The sequence below is a fragment of the Phasianus colchicus genome, chromosome 6 (genome assembly GCF_987193195.1).
Source record: "Phasianus colchicus chromosome 6, bPhaCol1.hap1.1, whole genome shotgun sequence".
Taxonomy (NCBI): Eukaryota; Metazoa; Chordata; class Aves; order Galliformes; family Phasianidae; genus Phasianus; species Phasianus colchicus.
The window spans coordinates 27,565,560-27,588,825 of NC_143441.1; the positions used below are offsets into that span (position 1 = coordinate 27,565,560).

The following is a 23,266-nucleotide window of genomic DNA, read 5'->3' on the forward strand; positions in this document are numbered from 1 at the left end:
AATGCACAATACATACATAAATACATATATGTATTGTATATGATTTTCCATATATATAAATACATATTTACAGACATGTACATTGCCAAGGCTATATTTATTATGAATATTATGAAAATGAAATATTGTAACTGTTTACCCATTTATGTTAGAGACACAACAGATGTCAACTTGTATAAAACAGAAGCTCTATGCAGCTTCTGATTTTGAAGAAAATAACTGATGTATAAAAAAGCATTCCTAAAAGACTGCTAGAAAGCATGAGAAGTTGTATTTGAAATAAGATGATAAAAAAACCCAGCATTTTAAGATGGTATTTATAGCAGCTGAGCATCAGCTAGTCTACTATTACTTTAAAACAAAACAAAAACAAAAAAAGAATCCAAACAAACCAACTCACAAGCCCCCAAACCTTTTATAGATAATTTCAAGCTGTCAGGTTTGAATATATTATGTTAACTCTGCATCAGTTTTCATGTATCATTCTTTACCTTGGTCCAGTTGAAAATTACACAAGCCATAAATTAGCTTTAAACAAGCTTTGAATCAGCCTGGAACCAGTTTTCAAATTAAAGAGCCGTCAGTATATTACATGGTACTGTCATTTTATTACCCCAATCAATTCTGTGTGGCCTGAGGTTGAAAGAAAATGGATGCTGTCTTCATTTGCAAAGGGTTTATCTCTTACACCAGGCTCTGAGGACATGACTGCAGTAATGAATTGGAAGCTAAAGTTACTAACAAAGACTTTTAATAGTAGCAAAGTAGAAATATTTGCCCCTCTTTAAGCTTACAAAAGAAAAAAGAAGAAGAAGGAAAAAAAAGCTCTTTCCAAAACATGAAGCCAGCTTCTTAAGGCTGAAGGACTATGGGAAGAAATGAGTATAACTTTGTTCAAATGCCACAGTGCTGTGAGGCTCATAAAGCACCACATTCATTGAGACATGGGAAATGCCTGGCTGGGTCAGAGTAGGGCCCCTGAGAAGCCCAGGATGCAGCAGATGATCCCAGCTGCTCCCACCATTCCCTGCTCTCTCTTACTCACCATGTGCTCACTTTGACCGTTTTTCTGATATCTTAGGCAGGATATGGTAAAATATAGTGAATGCAAGGTATATGTAATTCTCCACAGTTCATGGACAAAGCAAAGCCCCAGCAGGAACAGAGCTTATCTCAATCTCCTTACACATGCAAGATCAATCACTTTGTCACCGCCTGCATTCTACCCAGCAATGGTTAATGAGGTAAGAATAAGAGCTTCAAAACCCACGCTCTGTATCTGTAAAATTTCCCTTCCTCCTCCTATACTCCTTTTGACATTCTCCTCGTGCTGATTTTGTTTCACATCTGACCATTTCCTCTCTTCCTCTGCCCTCTCCAAAGATACAAAATTACAGCTGCAGCCTTTACACAGGCTGCTAACCCCGGGTGCACTCTCGTGCTTGTTCTCCACTGCTTCATCCCTCTCTTGAGAAGGGATGATGACTCCTTTGTCTGCACACTGATAAGACAACAGGCTCTCAGCAGATGGCTGAGCAACTGCTACACTTCAGGTAACAAACCTCAATTTGGATCTAGAACTGCTGCCCTCTTTAAAGGCAGAGACAAAAGAGAAATCTTTTTTATTTCTCAATTTTCCAAATATAGGACCTTCATTACATACTTTAGCCTCACGCTATTTTTTATCAAAGTGTGCATACAGAAGACTTAATAAAGCTACAAGATGTTCGCACTAAATACCAATCAGCTTCAATTTATAATCCTTCTAACTTTCAGTAAACTACAGCATTGACAAAAGCAAGTTTGTATCTTCAAAATCTGCCTACATTTCCAGCTGTCAAATGGTGACTCCCCTTCACAGCTGTTTAAAATAAAGATGTTACTATTACTAGAATTTTATTAAAACTGAACAAATTATGACAGGAAACAAGACCATGTTTGCTCAGGATGCATTCTTCGAATGAAAAAAAAAAAAACAAAAAAAAAAAACCCACCACCACCAACAAAAAAAACAACAATCTACATATATTTAAAGGTAGAAACAGCACTCTCAAAATAATGTTTTTCATATTTACTCTTCCAACTTTATCTTATGCAAATAGAAACAGCAAACAGCAGAACATCTTACCGTCTGAAAGTATCACCACCCACCTCTGGAATCTGAATTTACATTCCCTTTTTAATCAACACATTTTCCACATTTGCATTAAGTCAGTGTGGTAATCCTACCTCTCTGTGGAATGAATCCTTCCCTTTTAAAATCAAACTCTCCCACATTTTTATATTTCCCTTTTACTCTCCCATCAATCGAAAGCTGTCTTTCAACGCCTGCTTTTTATGACCCTGAACTCTCTGAGCAGTCTTAAAGAAATCAGCTGTTAAAGTGCTGTAATTTTTAAAAATACGTAAAAACTAGGATTAACCATTGAAGTATAGGTTTGTGACACTAACCTCATCTCTTGTATACGACACAAAGGAGTACACCTTTCATGTTACTGTCATGGTTTAAAGCCACTGATCACAGATACACTGTGGCTCAAACTGCTGGCAAAAGTAACGATATAAGCATCTTTTTGCATGATCAGTTTTAGAATTTCTTCAATAAAAGGAAAAAGCCAACATCTATCTTTCCTGTGCTATATCCCCTACATCTTGTATAACGTGGTAGTTATCTGGCGTAACAGATTTTACATTAATACCTTTTTGCAGACTATTAATATACTGGTCAGACTGCTGTACAACACTATTATCATTACATATAAGAGTAACTCAGTACTTCGCCTTTTTTCTCAACACCACTTTCCTCCTAGCTATTTTTCTGTAATTTTTTCTCACTGTGATTCAGGATACAAGCACGTACTACTGCCCAACACAGCGCTGTTAGCTGTGCAGTAAGGTACAGCAGCAAATTTACTCCTACCCTTTGGGCCAAGCTGCTCACCCACACGATTTCTGGCCCAAACAGTTTTCTTTACACCACTCCATCAGTCAGAGGAAAAACAGAAATGAAGTTCGCTCACAATGCTCAGCTCACACTCTGCTCAAACCACAAGACTGAGCACTTGAGAAGATTTCTGCTCAAAAAAACAGCTGCTTTATTTGAACAAAAATAGAATGTAGCTCAGAAAAGACTTTCTTTCAAGCACACAATCTTCAATACCATGCATCAGCATGCAGAGCATGTCTGTCAGATGTCGGAACAAAGCTTTAAATTGTACCATCTAACTTAATTCTCAAGATAGGGTCAGCACATTCACAGGGCTTTTTTTTCCTTTGAGATGGCCTTAAAGTAATATTTATTTAACTTCTTAAATCTTCATCAGCACTGATTCTTGCTTTTCAACTCCTTGAAGTCCAGATTTTCCCAACATAATGCAAAACAGAGCAATGTTAAAATGCTCAATTGCCAGAAGCATCACAAAATTGTCAAAGGCTAGTTATCAAATCAGAATCAGTTTTCATATCTCCCCACTTTCAGATATTTTTCCCCAGTAATAATAGGAAATAAAGAGCCTGCATAGTACATCATTTGCACTCTGAGTTTATAATGTACGTTTTATAGCTCCCTGAACTTTCCTCATATGGCACCCACTTATCTGCCTGTGGTTCAGCTCTTTGTAACTGCTCTATCCTGCTCTGGGAGAAGGCTCTATGTGCCCTCTTCTTTACCACAGTCCAAATTTTTAACTAGTTCTGCTCTCCCCTGAGAGGCTTTTTTGTATTCCTCCATGCAGAGCTTTCACATTCCTAAGAATGTTTTGTTCACATTTCCCCTTCTATGCCAAGGGCTCCTCCTGCAGTCTCATTAATTTCCCCCATTTTGATTCTCTCTCTCACTCTTTCTGGACCCCATCCCAAAAGGTATCATCTTTTACTTACAACTGATAAGGCAGAGATCAAAAACGTTTCTTCAAGGCTATGAAATATTTTAAAAGAAATTAATCCATCTATGTTTCAGCATGTATATAAAAATATTTCTTACGTCCTCCTTTTAAGATCTCTTTGTAAAATGTGCTAAGCTAAAAAAAGAAAAAAAAAATCCTAGATATCCTTCAACAAACTTCAACCAATTATGTTATGAATCTTATTTTGCAAATGCCCCTGATTTATTCATTCATGCTGGTCAGCAGAGTGCAGTAACTCAAGAATACTTCCAAGTAAGTTTAAGCTACTAATGGAAATACATACTCTTATTAATGCAAAATAGCCAGCTGAAACATAGAGATGTTTTGTTCTGTCAGATTGAGCCACACTGACAACGGGCTGTTTACCCAGCCCAGCTGACACAGTTTCAGAGGTGACATTAATCAGCCATCTTTTGCTGAGCCTGCAGGAATTGAAAGGTCAAACCCACTGCTGCTGCTTGAAGGCATCCTCAAAAAGGCCTGGAAATTCCTCATTCTTCTCTAATTAAGAACACCAAGAATGATACATGGAATGATGAGGCTAAATTAGCTCAAAATATAGATCTTACTCTCTATTTTTAGGGGGCCTATTTTCCTCTTTTTATCTTTTTAAAACAAAAATCTTTTTTGTTTCTAATCTGTATTAAAAAACACACACCAAGACCTTCTTCAATATAAATCCTTAAATAACATTGAAGATTAAGTTATTTTACTAAAAACACTATGCACACAGTGCTTACACAAACATGCAAATTATAAAATGCAATAAGTGAACTGAATATATCTGTGTATTAAATTTTAGAGTTTCTACCTTGAGACTACTGATATGCAGCTCCACAAAATCTCTTATTAAAATGGGAATGGAATAGCTTTTGTAGTCAATGAAACTAAAACGCAAATACCTTTGATACAGCAAATGTAAGAGTGATTTTAATAGTCATTTCATGCCTAAATTACTCTCTTTTGATGTTGCTTCTTCACATCTCCATGAAACATATATATTAAACATAAAAGTATTTATCCTTCCACTCCAAGGATAAACATCAGCCAGATCCCAAGTTTTGTGTGAGAGAAGAGAATGTTCTACACGGCTGGCATCAGCATAACATGGGGAAGGTGGCACACACCGCCCAGATGAATATAAACAAGACCATGGAAAGCATGTGATGAAACAAATCAAATATGCCAGACGTGCATTACTGTGGGCAGTGGAGCATGGAAGAAATTCCTGACTAGAATTACGGAGCTGATGAATTCACAACAAAGCTATGTTCCATGAAACAAATTTTGGGCTTCGTTATAGTCCACTTTCAACAACCAACGAAATACAATACAACTGTCAGAAATAATGAACAACAAGCCCTGACTGAATGAAAGAACAGAGCTTTCCCAATCCTCCTTTCCCAATCCTCCTTTCCAAGTAAGCAAGCAAGTTGAAGGCACAAACTGTCACTAGAATATTCAAACAATGCATTTTCAAACAACATTCTGAAGTTAATATATTTTGAAGTTAAAGTATTGATAAGCCTCATCAAAAGATCAAAAAAGACTGAAGATTGAATTACACAAGCAAGTTCCACTACAACACACAGGGACAGCCAAGATGTGCCATCACTGGCAGCTACTGTCATGCATGAGGATCAGCCAAATGTGTTGTACATGTTTCAGAACATCTCTAGATTGGCCATACAGACTGCATAACCATCTCCAGTTTTAGTGTCCCTTGAAAAGAGCCCAGTTTGCACGCTCTTTGAGATTGTGCTGTAATGCAAACGAAAGTGTTGCAACTAGTGGCAACTGAGTGATTTGCTTCAAAAATGCACTCCTGATCTTAACCAAAAAGCTAAGATAAATGCAAACTAAGATACCTCTGATTAAGATCCTGAAATGAGCACACCAGCACGCAGAACCATTTCTGAATCTACTGACTAATAGGAAATGTTCAGAAAAATAGTTTATCTATCTTAAATGCCATCTTTAATCTTGTTAACCCTGGATTATCAGGTTTCCTTCCTTCTCCTGAGATTCGCTGAACTGAAAGCCCTGTGGGGTCTAAACCCTTTTTTTTTTTAATAGACAGACATTAATACATTTAATATCTTACTTGTAGAAAAGGCTTGATTGCTTCCCTAAATTCACTAGTCATTCATTCAACAATCACAGTGTGGACCACTTTTCTCTTCTGCTTAAGAGAGCTCAAAACCATATTTATCTAGAGGTAACTTAATTCACTGTTCTTTACCTGAGACAGATTGCTTTGCATGGAAAAAAAAAGATTCACTGGTAAAATGGCTCAGGATATATTAATTGTATTAACCGAGGAAAGAGACAAATTGTATCCAGAATACTGTTTTGTATCAAGGAGCTTTTCACAGGTTCTATCTTTCCTATACCCTGAAAGCACAAACAACAATAGGCCTACACGTCACTCCAGTGAGAGATGATGACAGATTGGTAAATCACATCTCCCACATCTCAAATGTCCTTTTTGTTTTGTTTTAATTTTCTCATAACTAGCTTATAAATGTGGGTGATACTTAAGATTTTTGTAATAACCTTCAAAATATTCCTTGCCACAGCTAATAAAGAGAAGTATTTAGAATATCTTTTTGCTCTGAAGTTGCTCTGGGTTTTGCAAAAATTTCAATCTAAGCAAGCGATGGAGACACTGATATTAAGTATTAGAAGAAAACAAGAGGGCAAGTTGAATACTCACTCAATTCATAATATACTTGCAAACATTAACATCTGATATGTACCCTTATTGCACAGGACTGGTTACATATTTAGCATCCATTATGTCAATTACTGTATCAATCTGCTGATGCCCTTCTATTTCCAAAAATAAACCTGCAATGCGATTAACTCACTCTAAGCACACTTCTGAGCCTTTCATAAATACTGAGTTATCTTCTTATTTCCTTTTTGACACTTCTCTTCTGTGGATATTTATACCACATTTGGAATGATACCATCTGCCCGTCAGTCTTCACAAGACCAGAAGCTGGAAGAAACCTTGATATCTGCAGATTCCAAGGCTTTCCATACGTAATTTTATTTTTTTTTCTTTCTGGTATAGTTCAGTGCAGTTTAAATACACTTAAGACTTCTCAAACATGCTCAAAGGTGTTTCAAACCACTGAACCAGATAATAATTTTCAACTGTTACCAAAGACACATTTACAAAAATCTGAGATAAACTTAATTGCTGCCAGAATTTATCAATGCAATATGCATTTTAAAGGTTTTGTGAAAAGCTTTTGAAAAGCCACCTTAAAATCCCACATAGTATTTGTGCACTTTCTTGGTAGAGCTAATTATAATGCTCTTATGTTCCCACACAAGCTATTTGCTGAGCCAATTTTAAGAAGAAGGAACTTTTCTGCTACAGAATGCTAAAATTCAAGTGGTGAGGTACTCCTTTGCACAGAAAGTGGCTGACACAGCACAAATCTGCAATGCCCAGCTGTCTTCTGCAAAATGTGATTAAATGTGGCTGGCACTACAAGAATCTCTATTTGGGAATGGCAACAACCTCACAACCACTATCTAACACTACCACAAAAAGCAAATCTTGACTCTGCTAAAATTCATTACTTGCTTAGCACTTCATAAAATGGCATTTTTTTGGTGGTGTGTTTTTTTATTTTTTCCCTTCCCTCCCATCTCCTTTCTCTCTCCTGATTCAAAATGACTGGATTTTGTGTAGGCAGCATTAGTAATTTATATTGATGAGTGACATGTTACTTAAAGTGGCATATACGGCAGCACTTCTTTGAAAGCCTTTAAAATAAAATCAGTCTTGAGAGTAAACATGAGTAGGCAATTAGGAAACTACAATACAATGTTCAGATCCTATCCAGAGACTAACAATTAAAGACCTAATTCTTCCTCTAACATACAGGATTTGATTACAGGTGCTAAGTTAATTTTCAGAGTAATAAAGTTGAGACTAGTTGTGAGGAATCAAGATACATAATTCTTCTTTAATTACATACTTTCTAGTTCTGTGTAAGACATAAGGCAAGAAATATACATAATAGGCTTTCAGCAGCAACAGAACTCTACTTTGCAAAATTAGAGTGGATGAGGATGTCACCAGAATTCAGATAAAACCTGCACTTCTCAGGATTCCTTTTGTTTGTTTTGTAATTGTAAAGTACACACTCTTGCTACTTTCTGTTGACAATCTTCAATTCTTGAATGAATATTCAAGTTATAAAAGATTATGTACACTACATATGCTTTTACTACAGCCCTCCTGGCATCTTGTCATCAAAGCCAAAAATTTAATCAAGGCTTGAAAAGTTAAAAAAAAAAAAAAAAAAAAAAAAAAGGAAGTCAGTTACAGATCATTCTATTCATTTCCATATGTTTTCAGAATCAATGTGAGTTCCACTAAGAAATAGATAACAATCACAATCTTCAACTGGCATGTTAACAGAAAATAGCATTGGTCAATTACGATTCATTGGTAAATTTGTTGATGACGCCATTGTCAGTAAAAAGCCCCTATAAATATTTTAAAGGCTCAGTCATTATTTTTGGAATTCTCCAGTAGGGTAAATTATAATACTTTGGCAGCTAAAATTTGATGACTTTCAGATGCTTGTATTTTCCTTCTCCTACTTCATTTAGAAAGGAATGTAAAATTGAGCAAACCTGGTTTAAAACTGCTATCTCCATGCTGTTTATATTTCTGTGTATTACCTTCAATTACAATCACAATGCTATTCAACAGCTGTAGATATCTAGAGATTAATTTTCAAAAGCACAAATGATAAAATTTCCAGTTACAAGAAGCATTCCTCCTGTCCTTCTCAGGCAGTACTCTTCCACAGCCTTCTCATGTACTCTGAAAGCATGCGCACCAGAGAGGAGTTACAAAACCTTCTTATGCTGGGGTGCTGCTCAGTGTTGAAAATGTACTCTCCTTTTTTTTTTATTCTCTTATGATGAGTTAGCTTAAAACTAGGTGTAGTGGCTTTATAGACACAATGCTAACTTCTTTTTGGATTTTACCAATTGCAGATAGGTCCCAGCTTAGACTCCTTGCCACGCAGTAGAGTGGTAGTGAGCGACTTAGGCTGTAAATTCATTTTGTCATGGCTTAGGAAGTGTAAGCCATAATTCAGTAGCAAAGCTATTTCCCAGATAAACCATAATTGTAAGCAGATTTTGTTAGAAGCATAACCTAAAGAAGGTAAGAAGGAGCAGTGGTGTTTCTAACTGCTGCCCAGTGAAGAGATTTTCTTTCCTCAATCTTACTTTATGCTAGATAATAGTTATTCTATCAAAACTAAACCACATCTACAGTTTTAAATGCTTAAACACTAGATTGTGTTTATTCAGATTAGATGCATTAAAAATGTATCCTCACTATACTGTGTGGTTCAAATCAGTAAACCTGGCACTTCACTAGTATCAGGAACCTCTTAAATTAGATATGAATAAGTATCATAGAAAGGCTTGGGTTGGAAGGGGCCTTAAAGATCATCTAGAGGCAACTCCCCTGCCATGGGTAGGGCTGCCACCCACCAGCTCAGGCTACCCAGGGTCCCATCCAACCTGGCCTTGAACACTTCCAGGGATGGGGCACCCACAGTTTCTTTGAGGAGCCTGTGCCAGTGCCTCAACACCCTCTGATTAAAAAATTTATTCCTTGAACATGTAACCTAAATCTCACCTCTTTTACTTTAAAACCATTCCCCCTTGTCCTATCACTATTGGATCATGCAAGAAGTCAGTCTCCCTCCTGTTTATAAGCTCCCTTTAAGTACTGGAAGGCTGCAATGAGCTCTCCCTGGAGCCTTCTTTTCCTCAGGCTAAACAAACCCAGCTCCCTTAGCCTGTCTTCACAAGAGAGGTGCTCCAGACCTCCAATCATCTTTGTGGCCCTCCTCTGGACCTGGTGTAACAGCTCTGCATTATTCCTGCACTGGGGGCCCCAGGCCTGGTCACAATATTTAGCAAGGGTATTCTATCAACAGTGAAAATTAATAACCAAACTTGATTCTAAACACAGTCACCCTTGTTTATTTTCACCCTTGCTTATTTAATTATTTTTTTAGTTACATTAAAGCAAAAAAGTAATACTTTGATTTATGAGACACAAGGCCTCATAAAATTAAATTGCTTCAATTTAAAGGTAGTATAAGACATCAAGAAACATCACTCTTTTCAGTACTATTTGAAACATCATATTTTTTTTCTGCTTTTGTTATAAAACATTCAACATAATAGGAGGCATTGGATTATACTACTGATCCCCCACTAAGAAAAAGAAGTTGTAATGATATGCAAAATTTCAGTTTTGAAAAGACTTTGAATTGTTGGGTTATGAAAGAATATGAATGAAGCGAAGCAGCAAGGGACTTCTTCAGTCTCCCAGCTAAGAAAAATGAATCTTGAAAATGGAACAATTTTTGGACCAAATACTATTAGAGTTTTAGTAACAAAAATACCTATTTAAAACTGCTGCGCAGCGTAAATCTGGGACAACAGGCTCTTACCAAGCTTATTATAACTGTTTTTCTGTTTGTTTTTCAAAATCTAATATAAGAACAGATTATATATTCCACTTTGCATTCCTAATTGGCACTGTATCTTTTAAACACTTTAATTATTACTCATTCATCTATTCCAATGTCATGCTTCAAAACTAGAAATCTTTTTTGCATTTGGAACAACTGTACATCATTAATTTCTGGCTGGCATTATAACTACTGCCCTCTGAGTAAACAGTCAAAAAGAGATTTGTTCAGAGAAGGTTATGAAAAAGAGAACGCTGTAGCATATTGCCCATTTTTCACAATACCTTTTGGTTACAGTTAAACTGAACCTAGTAGGAAGCACAAACACTATTAGTCCAAGACGAGGATATGGCATCCAGTGACATGGGGTGTTTGGAACTGGTAGAATTGATTTTGTTGTGGAGAAGAATTCAAATAAATATCCATTCCAAACATATTTTACAGTGCTTAACCTTTTTTTTTTTTTCCTCTCTAAAACCTAAGCTTCCTGCATACACTATGGGAATCTTCTGGCAACTGAGTGTATCTGATTATTTGGATTCATTTGTGGATTTAATACCAAGTAACTCTATCCTGAACTTATCCTCTCTATATAAATCAAGCTTCATCTTAAGTTAATTTCAAGGTTGATTATTTTTGTAACATTTTATGGTATAAATTATTCAATAGATAGATCTTTTACATTTATTTGCCAGAAAATAGCAGAGGCTGTGCCAATTAATTTTTCTAAATATGGGGAGCAAATGCTAGAACACACTTGGCAGTATTAACTGGCCAACTGATAAGAACTAATCTACACTGTAATGTGACTTTTTTTTTCTTGGACTGTCTGGACAGACAAAACTCTTCCTGTGACAAGGTTTGGCATTACCAAAGTTCATAAAACAGCACTGCTAAAGTTTCATACAGTCTTAACATTTGGATAATTTTTTCTTGTTTAATTTCAAGACAGTCATTCAATAGTGTCCAAAGCTTTATGGCTCCTCACAAATTTATGAAGACAAAGACTTCAATGTGTATTTTCCAGCATATATATCTATACATACACAAATATACATGTTTGTAAAGCTTTTATTGTATGACAGAACATGCCCCAAGGTGATTTATGTAGCATCACTCAACTCTATTCAGAAATTTTTAAAATATTTGAACAAATACAAAAATGTTTGACTGTACTGTTCTTTATCAACCCACAAGAAAATAAGTCATTATATCCACACCCATTAGAAATGAAAATAGATTCCATCTTTTCAAATGTGGTCAGTAACAGTATGCAATTCACTATTCTGTAATACTGAGTTAAGCCTGAAAACTGTTGCATAAAGCATAATGGAAGAAAATTCAATTTATGTTTGCCTGCCATCAGCTAGCAGACTTGTTAGCAGTACTCATTTGTCATTTTCCAGGTACAGTGATGTTTGCCTTGGTGGCAGAACATTTACTTGTATGTTGTGTTCTCAAAAGAAACTGCACTGACTAAATTAGGGTCACAGTTTCTTTACAAGCACTGCAGTCATCCTTTGTCAGAATACGCAATTAAAAAAAAGTTTCAATTAATACAGACAAACTTTAATAATAGAAATAATAGAAATTCTTATGCGTATTTTTGGAAAGATGTATTTTAAATATAACTACTTTTGCACTGAGTGATACCTACAAAAGTACTATAAAACATATATAAGACATGATTAAGCACAAATATAACATTACCAGTCTATGTCAAGCTCACATTTTATATTAAAATAGTGTTTTCTCGTATATATAGATCTCTAAAAACTTTTCCACTTTAAAAACATTTCCGTTTTCTTGGAAATGTATAGTTCTGAATGTTAGTAAATGCTTGGATAAAGTCTGTACATGTAATGCTGATTCCATCATCTTCTACGAGTACTCAAGCAAACAGAATCCCACTCAGACTAATCCCTTCGCTAATCTAAATTGTTTATCCCCTATAGACCACGGATAGGAAAAGGCAGTTCCAGAGAACAATCCATCAAAATTTAAGGAAAATGTCTAAAATAAGGGCACAGTAATGGCATTTTACAAACAGGAAGTTAAGACACAGGGATTAAAGAATTAAAAATTCCAATAAATGTATTACTCAGTTGCAATAATTCAGACCACATCATTGTGATGACTTTCAGCTTACACCAGTTTACACCATCACCAGCTGCAGCTCTCAGAATTCAGCATTTTTGCATGTTAGGCCAAAGGATCCAAGCTAGGCATGAGCAAATGAGGAAAAAAAGATACTAAGCATCTAAAAATACTTATTTTGTCTAGCATGTACAGGAGCTTGGGGTGAGAGAAGGGTAAAATGCAATCTTCCAGTCACAGCCTACTTCAAACATAAAGGCAACCTTTTCTTTTCTGTCCCTGAAATGATTATTTTTGCTTCTGTGTCTTGCAGAACCTGAAGACAATATTTTCTTTTAACACTCAACCCAAATCATTGTCTTTCAGTGACCTCCAAAAGCTAAATGGGAGAAGGCATAGGTTCTGTATATATAAAAAAAAAGCAGTGTGAACTTACTAAAGGCTATAAATTCATGCACAGCCACAAGAAGAATACAGTGCTGCATGCAATCTTAATTTGGGCATTCCCTACATTCTGAGAGTTTGACATTGGGATTTCTTAGTTCTGCTGTTACTTTTATTTATGAACACAGCCACATACAAAGGTGAGAACATACACTCTGAGATAAAGGAATAATTTTAAAAATTAAAAATTAAAGACATTATGAAATTGACAACACAAAAACAGATGAGCAACTTCTCATCTCAGAGAACTTCTTAAAAATTCACATCATTTTATTAGCATAAAATTCCATAGACAAAAAAGAATTCTTTTTTTTTTTTCTGACCAAATTAAGATTTGAAAGCCAGATACACCAAAAGAAGTGCTGCTGCTTTGCTACTAAGTAAAAGTGTCCACAATTACTTTCCAAAATGAAAAGTGTACAAAAAATATTACTTGCCAGGGCTGGTATGTCATGGATTTGTAATTCCAGAAAATATTTACTGAGGGGTTTAGATGAAAATTCTATGCACATACTCTGACAATTTATTTCCAGTGAAAAAACGCAATGCTGTAAGAAGATGAAATAAAAGCAAACTAAACAGAAGTCTACAGGCAAGGCAGCTGATCTTGCAGCACTCAAATAATGACCTGACATGTACACTCTGCAGCTTTTTGCAAAATTGATTGTACACAAAAATGAACAGATAGAAACCAAAGAAGTCAATGACTACAGTCATTGTAACTAGCATGATACATTTTTAAAGTTTTTGCTGCCTTGGTATAAAATTTTGAAATTGAAAGTGATGCTTCAAACAGGACTTTTTTAAAGGAAGGCAAAGAAAGAATACCTGAATTGCCACATTTAGTAATAATGAGACCCCATAATGAGCCCTTAAATCACATCATAAACACATGGGCAGGCCACATTAATTCCTACTGAATGATACATCAAAATAATAAATAATTAAATTTGTGTTGTTGGTTTTTATTAAATTATACTTTTAAACGTTCTATTTTTCTTCTGAATATCACTGTTTGAAACTATCATGACATTTAGGATTTAGAGTGCTGTTTGACAATACTTAAAACACACTATAACACACCAGGCAGATGGATGGTGTTACAGAAATGGAGAGCCTATAGGTTCATTTCAGCTTTCATGTGATGCAACAAAATCTACAAGGCTTTTGAGATGATAGAGCTTGTCAGACTTTAGTAGTGAGTTTCACCCATTCCATAAAGTGACAGTGAGTATTACCAGCAGAGAAGCTGTTGCCCTCATGCCCTACAGCAGTCTCTGCCTGTCTGTTGTTTGACAGGGAGGTTAATATGGGAATTCTTCCTCCATCCTGGTGGAAGAACTGACACAACTGTTGGAGAGTCCTGTGACTCGTATGAGCAAAACAGAAGGAGAACGTCCACACTTGTAATAGATGGCAATGTAAAGTGTACATTTATTATCACTACATTACATCTCTTACACCATGGTCATCAACAAGTGTTTACTAAAAACTGAAAATAAAAACACATTATTTGCTGGCAGTGCTATGTAGATCTTCCCAAACATACAAAAAATTAAAAATTGTAATTATAAGTAAAGACCCATTAAACATTACATGCAATGCACTATTGCCTCCCTTCACTGAATTAGCGTAACTTACTTACCAATTGTTTCCAAGGGCCAAGACTGCTGCAGAAGACATCACTGCAGTATTTTAAAACATACACACTAACAGTAATTTAAATTAGATCATAACAGATGAAAAACATTGAAGAATGAAAACTAAACAATAGTCTCCTTGCAAAAGCTGGAAATTCAATCCTATTTTGCTGCTATAATCTGTACTAGAAACTTCACTGTGACATAACAAAAATTGGATTTAGTAAGTGACTGAGAGATTGAAATTGCTGGGAGCTCAAGCTTGCAATTCATCCATAGGTCAGGCAGAGTGCAGCAAACAAACAAACTTCTCTACAGCTTTCCTCCCCCTATCTCTAAGTACACAGCTGAGGGACTACTCCCTCTAGCAAGGGGCAGAAAAAGTCTCATCAAATTGTGATAGATAACACAATAGTAAAACTGCATAGAAAACTGAATGCAAAAATGATGAAGAAATGATGACACAAAGAAAGCCCTAACCTCCTAAAACCATGTTCACTTTAAGGAAGGTTTGCAATGAGTGTAACTCAATAATAAAGTGTTGAACTTGTAACACATTATAGAGTAAAATCATGCAAATGTTCTAAAAAAAACACTTTAAAACAGAGAGAAAAATGCAGCTTTTTCAGAGAATTTCTCTGTACAGCTTTGTGAAAAAGCGATGTGAAAGTGGCTACCCAAAACCACAAGGAGTCCTCATAAGACAATTTTTCAGCACCTTTCATATACATTTTCATTCAAATACCATTCAAATTGCTTAAATTTGAAAGTGCAAATGACTTTATTATTTGAATATACTCATTTAGAAGTCTGTATGGAATGAAAAAGAAAATCAGATACAATAACAAGCATTTTTTTTTTAATTTGTATCACTAACATAATACAAAATACATTGTCAATCTAACAGTAAATTTCATTTACTCTTCAAAACACTGTGGTTTTCAATTTAAAATTAACGCATGCCCTGCACTAAAATGATGTCAATCATACTTAATTTACACAATAAAGTATTATATATTTTTTATCTGGTACATAACATTCTAATCTCCTGAAGAAGAAAAAAACATTTAGAAGTTACAAACTCTGCTTTTTTGAGTTTGTTTACGCAGAAGAAATCAAGCAAATTGGAGACGGAAATTCTAACATTATCAAGGACCCGTTTTGGTTTAAGCAGGTGACAAAACTTCAATAATTTCAATTCACTCTTGGAACGTCCATTCCATGTAAGTAGTACTCAAGAAAGACTGCTTGATGTCCAAAATGTAGTGGACAGCTAATTTCCGATGGTTGTCTTCATATTTCCTTACAGAAGAATTAAATTAACTCCCCCACCACATGAAACTGAGAACCATTTCTTCCTAGTCGCAAGTCAAAAACTATACTTGTACATTTGGTATCTGCTTCTTTAGAGCAACATCCACATATGCCAACACATAACTTATGACAGCACCTCTGCATAGCTGTGTCCTTTTTAGTTGAAAATATTCTGCAAACACCAAGAAAGTAGCAGAACAAACTAAAATTCCAGATTTTAAAAATGTTTTTTTAACAAACAAACAAACAAATAAAAAAAAACAACAAAACATTGATGTACCGGATTAATTTGTAAAACCAATTTTAAAAATTAAACAGTATTTAGTGCCAGGTTAAGGTGATGACAGAAGAGAATGCCAGTACTATGGAAACTTCTGTACAGAAAAGCAAAGAAGCACATCTTTATTTTTTAGTAAGTTAGTACTGCGGAAGAGTACTATTTCTACCTATAATACTAAGAGGTAAAATCTAAATCTATGTCAGAATTTTAATTCTGACTTTAAAATGTTATATATTTGATTAAGGCATACTCATCAATATAAACTATTAAGAACTTTCACAATTTTTACCAGTAGTAGAAAAAACAAACAAACAAAACCCACTAAAATCAACAGATTTATTCAATCAAACCATCTTCATTAATTTTGACAAAGATATATTTTCTGTCTCTGTTCTTAGAGGTTTTTGTCCTATACTGATCCAAAAATACTTTCACTTCTCTGTAATATTACCAATTCTGATAGAGTACACTTATTCACTCTTTTCTCAGAGAGAACACTATAATATGAAGAGAAAACATGTAACTCAGATAATAAAATTCTCTTTATTGATTATTTTCGTTTTGCATACATTGTTTTTTTTTTTAACCTGTTTTACAGAGAATCTGAAATCATTATTTTATGGTCTCCTGCTTTTCAGAGCAGACCAATTTAGCATTTCAACAAGAGCTGTGAGATGGCAAAAACTCCAAATACTTCACAGGATGAATTAACTTACTTTGGAAGATGTAGAGTCACATTCCTGACAGATCCATCCGTAGCCAGTTTGCTTCGGAGACTTTTTCAAGGGAGGGTCTAAACAGCCAAAATGGTAACAGAGTCTGCATTCATCGCATCTGTGAAAGAAAAAAAAAAAAATCTATGTATACATAAATCGTATTCCTGTATTATTTTACACTGAGCTTTCCTGCAATTCTCAGCACAAGATTCTTTGATCCATTGTCGTGGTACAAAAAGTACATTTTCTACAACAGTAATTTTCAAGTGCCAAGTATGTTCTGCCAAATTTTGAATATTCCAATGCAGACACTCATGCATCACTTTCATCACTATCTCATATAAAGGATAGTATTTAAGAGAGTTGCTAATCAAAGAAAAGAATATAGCCAGTTCATTTTTGTTATTTATTCAGGTATTTTTTATTAAACAATGGCAATATTGATTTTTCATAGTCATTTCACTTAGCTATTTTTACAAGGCAAACAGCGAAACGCTCCCACATTCAATAATTCAAGTATAATTTACAGCTATAAATTAGGTATTTTAAACTGTAACTATGTAGTTCATAAATAAAGGCATAAAACATTTTCTGATTCTCTTTCAATATGCTGGAAAGGGATGACTATTTAAAAAGACTGTGATATTTCACTGTGATCTTTCATTTATAAAACTGCCCTATGTATAAATAACAGTCTTTTGTTTTTTTTTTTAAATGAAGCTTTCTGTTACTGTTTTGTACTGTTTAGTCTAGATGTGAAGCTCAAAACGTAATTTCCTTGCTCACCTATTCTTAATGCACCAGAATTGAAAAATGCTACAGAATAGGAAGTCCTTTATGAAAGGAAAGTGCTCAAATGGATAATATGTTCAAAAGGAGAAAAATATTTTAAAAGCAGATAGTATTTTCATATATCTTAAAGAACTTCACTTTATTTGCATATCCCCTACAGCCTTTCATATGAAAAATAAAGCTTTTTTCAAATTTACTTTGCAATATTCTCTTTCTGAAATAGATTCTGAATAAAAGCCAATGCAAATAATAAAAAAAATAAGAAATAAAGATTTAAAAATTAGAATGTCTAAGAATTTCCTTGCACTTTCTTTCTCTGCTTCCCTTGCTACCAATTTCTCCACTACAAAAACATGCAAAATCTCTGAAAACTTCAGTAAGAGTATGGCATGATCACCATTAGATAGAAGACAAAGGTGTTATAATTATCAACAAAGAGAACACGCACTGCATCACAGAAGGACTGAAGTAACAGAACACCTTGCTGTATTAAAAGAAGAAAATACACAAGTGACTCTTCTCCAGGAATTAGTCTCCACATAAAGAGAAGTAACTATTTTATGATGACAATTACTTTATCTAAGTAGTCACATTTGTCCTTGTTGCCAAATCTGTGTTGCTTGGGAAGCACTCTGTTTTCACACATTGTACATAAGACATGAGCACTGTTAAAGGTCCTGTTTGTACTGTTTTTACTAGTCCAGCCTGAATCTCCCCTGGCGCAGCTTGAAGCCATTCCCTCTAGTCCTATCACCAGTTACATGAGAGAAGAGGCTGACACCCAGCTCACTACAACCTCCCTTCAGGGAGTTATAGGGAGCAATAAGGTCTCCCCTGAACCTCCTCTTCTCCAGATTGAACAATCCCAGCTCCTTCAGCTGCTCCTCATAAGGCCTTTGGATTATTTAGTAATAATATAATTCTAATTCCAGGACAAACAACATACTGAAAACTTATACAAGAAAATCATTCTGTTCAGTTCTAATGTAGAATTAAACTATTTAAATATATAAATAGTTTTATTTCTTGTTAAAGTGACAAAAAGGTTGGAGATGCAATTATATTCCTGTATTTTAATGGCATATGTGATCTTCAAAAGACCAAACCTCCTTTCAGCTTCAATGTTTTACTAACCTATTTCATACCTATAATCCTGTCCACTTAAGTACTTCATTTGAGCAGTGCTCACCGGAGCTCTCAAGTTTCCCTTCTAGTAAGCTGTTTGGGATCCTCTAAGTAACATAAAATAAAGACTCTATGCTATTCTTAATGAGCATGGAGTATTTTAGTGCTTAATCCTAAAAACCTACATCTGGTTTCAAACAGCAGCAATTCAGATTGCATTTTTTTTCTGAAGCAACCGCCTATACACAGAACTATTACATATGATGTTCAACAGAAGCTGTTTCCCCTTCAGAATTACACTTTGCCGCATTTCATCATATGTATAAAATTTGGTACCTAGAAAGTGGTATTTCCCAACTTTACCTTCAGCCACATTTCAGAAGTATGCTGAGGAAGACAGCAAAGGCTGGGCTGAAATAACCAGAATGTGGTGAAAGTAAATGCAAAAGCCCCATTAAAACTGAGTGTTTTCAATTTATATCGTTACTTTCATTACTTCAAAGCTGGGTAATTTACAGGACAAAAATGCATTTTCCTAGAATAAGTTAACACTTATGAAAATGCACAGATACAAAACAGCTTTCAGATATTAGATAGCTGCTGTCTGCATTTGCACAGCTGAGAAAATGCAAACAACAAAGCATTCTCAAAATATAAAAAGTTGCATAGCTAAAAATGAGACTATGTCAAATATTTTGAAAGAGTTTCTTTATATTGCTTTTTATTGGAATATCAATTATGTATTGATGAATACAGCTTCACAAAATCTGATGTTCCTAGAGCATGATGCTGGGAAAATTGGATGAATACAGACTGTACTGTGTTTAAAGATGGTGTGCTAGCTGTCTGGCGAGCCTGCTGTTTGCTGACACTGAATTGGGACAAAAAGTGAACCTTAAACATATCTTAGTACAGAGAACAAAACCGGTATTCATGATCCATAATTCCAGAAGAAAACCTTATGCCCATGTTAAAAAATGGCAGTAGTAAACTAAGACTAAGCCTTGAAGAAAATACAACTGTGTTCTTTTGTCTAGAAATATAAAATGACAGAAAATCCACTGTAAGATTCAGAAAATAAGAAAATAAAGAGCACTTTCAAACTAAATAAGAGATTGAAATTGCTGGATCATGAAAAGCATCACGCTGACAGCCTCACAGTCTTCAGTAGATGTGCTCATAGATCAGTCATAACTCAGACACTTACAGAGCAAAGGAGCTACACTGCATTGTCATTTACAAATACCACCCACTTCCATCCTGAGGATAGTTTAACAGTCAGTTTTAACTTTCAGGCTGAGGGGAAAAAGATACAAAACAAAGAAATTCTTCACCTTCTTCCACTTTAAAAAAATCAAGCTAAAATTGTTACCTTTGAAGATTCAAGGTCACATTTCCAAAACTGCCCTTAAAATAGGAAATGTTATTTGTGTATATTCTTTTCTTTGTCATTGTTAAGTCTATAATCTATAACTGCAATTAAGCGCCCAGTCATTTTCAGTGGTCTGGCTAGCAAAAGGACCTAAAACTTTATGAAAATCAGAGCTCCGCACAAATACAAACTAAACAAACGTTCTAAATTATCTTTAACTGACAGATAATTGCTTACTATCAATGTTTTAACAACCCTGAAATCACTTCATGCATCAAAATTAGAAATTGTTGTGTTCCTCATTCCAGCAATTAGTTAGGATAGATATATGCCCACTACATGACAAGAAAATGGAGTCTGAAGAAGAAAGGTGAATTCTGGTGCATTAAGTTAACAAATTAAATAATAATAAAGGAAAATATTTTTCACTTATAAAATACAAAATGCAGGTCAGCTACATCTTCACAGCAAGAAAGCCTGATTAGGCGTTTCTATACCTGAAATATGTCTGCTTTGTTCTTTAATAAAGTGATCTCCATCTGTTCATGTCCTTGGATTTTTTTATTATTTTAGGCAGTACAGCTGGCTGTGCTCAAGCCCGACATAACTCTGTTTTCCTGTTCATAATTAACTAATTATCCTCTAATCAATACTGTAGATGCTGATTTTACAATGTAAATGAGATAAATGAGATAATGGCTGGAGTCAATCTCATTTTATTTACAAAGCTCAACACACACATCCAATTTCATTACATTGCATCTACCTACACAGGAGCAAGTCTTATCAGCTGGCCTGCAGAAATCTTCATGGGAGCACTGTGCTTTTACAGAGGAACAGCAAATGGAAAACCTGCCCATCACTGGCATGCGTCTAAGTCACTAGTTAATATAAAAAAAACATAAAGAGCTGACTCAGCTAGAGTGAAGAAACTTATTTTGCATTCACAAGACAGCATCACCCATCTATAGCTGTAAAAGTAATTACCTACACGTCCCTGAAACACAGCATTAACAAGCTAATCTTTAAATACAACTTCACAAATATGCTTCAGAGACTACAGAAAATCTTTCACGTATGTACACATCACTGCACATTGTCTGTAGTGTCATGCTAAAAGATACTGTGCTGATCAAAACACAAAACAGATGAACTAACTCCTATTCATCAGAAACATATATTACTGACAAACCATCATCACCATTAGAGAACTTGTCATTTAAAAGTTACTCTGGCAAAATAAGAAATAATTAGACCACAATTAGAAATGATCTCATGCAGAATTTTTAAACTCTCAGAACTACAGTGGGTTGGATGTGCATTAAACCTCCTGTTAGCGGGGCAGATGCAACGTAATGGCTAATCCAGATATGGCTGCATTTGACATAATCTACTGCTATGCATCCTGCCCTGTTGGCTTGTGATTGACTTCATTTCTGACTGAAGGTTCTGAAGACCTGAGGAGCAGATGCTCCCTCTCAGGCACTGGTCTTTTGGGCTCTTTAATTCCTCAGTGCCCAAGTGTTAGGCCACTGAGATTGCAGACAGCTGGAGACATGCACTAAGAGTTCACTTCAGATTGTAGCACATTCCCGTGTTCATACAAACATCTTAAAAACATCCATGACAGTTTAAGGCACTGTTTCTTTTTAGTGGCTGTATGATAAACCTGATGGCAAGGATGTTCCTTCCAATCTAAAACATTTTGTGATTCTGAGTATGTAAGCATTACAAAAAAGACCAAAGTAAGTTCAAGTGAATTCAAACCACTAAATCCAAGATGAGGACTTCAGACTGAAGTGGGTAAGCAGTGCTCCCATTACACCTTAACTGTAATGGGAACAACAGACAAATTCAGAGTGGCAGGAGTGAGTACTATCAAAGAGGTTGTAATAGCAAATCCTACATGTGATGTCAAAGAAGTCACTTTACAGGACCCTTATTTAAAGAAAAAAAAAACAAAAAACAAAAAACAAATCTAATGGTAATATAACTCTACAGCTGTACATTTGCTGCAGCTATTAACACTGCCTGGAAAGTACATCCTTCTGTTTCCTCACTGAGGGAAGGCCCTCAAAACATTTCTGTATTACGAAATATGTAAAAAAAGGCATTCTCCCTTTTAGTTTTCTCTTCTGACACCTCTTAAAACAAAGAGAAGCTATTTCAAGACTTCGTATCTTACCCTGCCATTCTACTCCAACTCTTCAATTCAGCTTCATGGATTCTGACAGAAATTGCTTTTACTTTGCTGTAACAAATATATGTCACAGCATAGATGATAGATGACCAGTACAGGTCAAACATGAAGGGGAAGAGATGCTGTACTCTCATTTATACTCTTACTTCAAATATAAGGTCTAGATCCTTCACAACTCTTGCTTTCAGACTGAACAGGTAAGTCAAGTTTAAGAAAAATAAAACTAAAAAAATCCCTTGCCTACCAATGGCATAAAAGCTTAAAATAGATGGTCTAGCCAACAGTTATAAGAAATAATTAGCATCAGAGCAATTTAGAACCGTGCTCTCACATAGACTGATAAAGCTTTAGGTGACTTTAGCATCTGGTGTGTGGCAGATTCCAGCACTGAAATGAATGTACATGCACTGAATGCTGAATATATAACAGGACATAGCTCAGCGATACAACCACATGCAACATAGGAACTGGTGATTTTGAACAGCTGCGAGTCTCCAAAGATGCTGCAGATTCAACTGGATGTAATTCTAAGGACTAACCTCAGTAGTCAGTCTTGCTGTGAGCAGGCAAGTCATATATATTTATATTTATATATCTATAAGATACATATATTTATGTATATATATCTATAAGATACATATATTTATGTATACAATATAGATATATAAAACACACAGAATATAATACCTATGTCTCCTACTGAAGACAGAATTTGGACAAAATGTCTTCACACCGCAGGACGTGTTTTCTAACTCTCAGCTGATAGTAATTTCAGGATGAAGTACCCAGATGGTTTTGGATGTGGGAAACTGCATGCTAATCTCTAGTTTACTTAATCTTTTGCCCAT

At 35.2% G+C, this 23,266-nt stretch overlaps 1 protein-coding gene across 1 annotated transcript in view; it reads right to left on the reverse strand.

Annotated features, from left to right (window-relative positions):
- The window catches only part of PHF14 (PHD finger protein 14), a 163,535-nt gene that overhangs the window by 38,743 nt on the left and 101,526 nt on the right, over nucleotides 1-23,266 (reverse strand). The window contains exon 18 of the mRNA XM_090142134.1: nucleotides 16,930-17,047. Within this exon, the coding sequence (XP_089998260.1) occupies nucleotides 16,930-17,047 (118 nt within the window). The remainder of the gene's footprint in view (nucleotides 1-16,929; nucleotides 17,048-23,266) is intronic.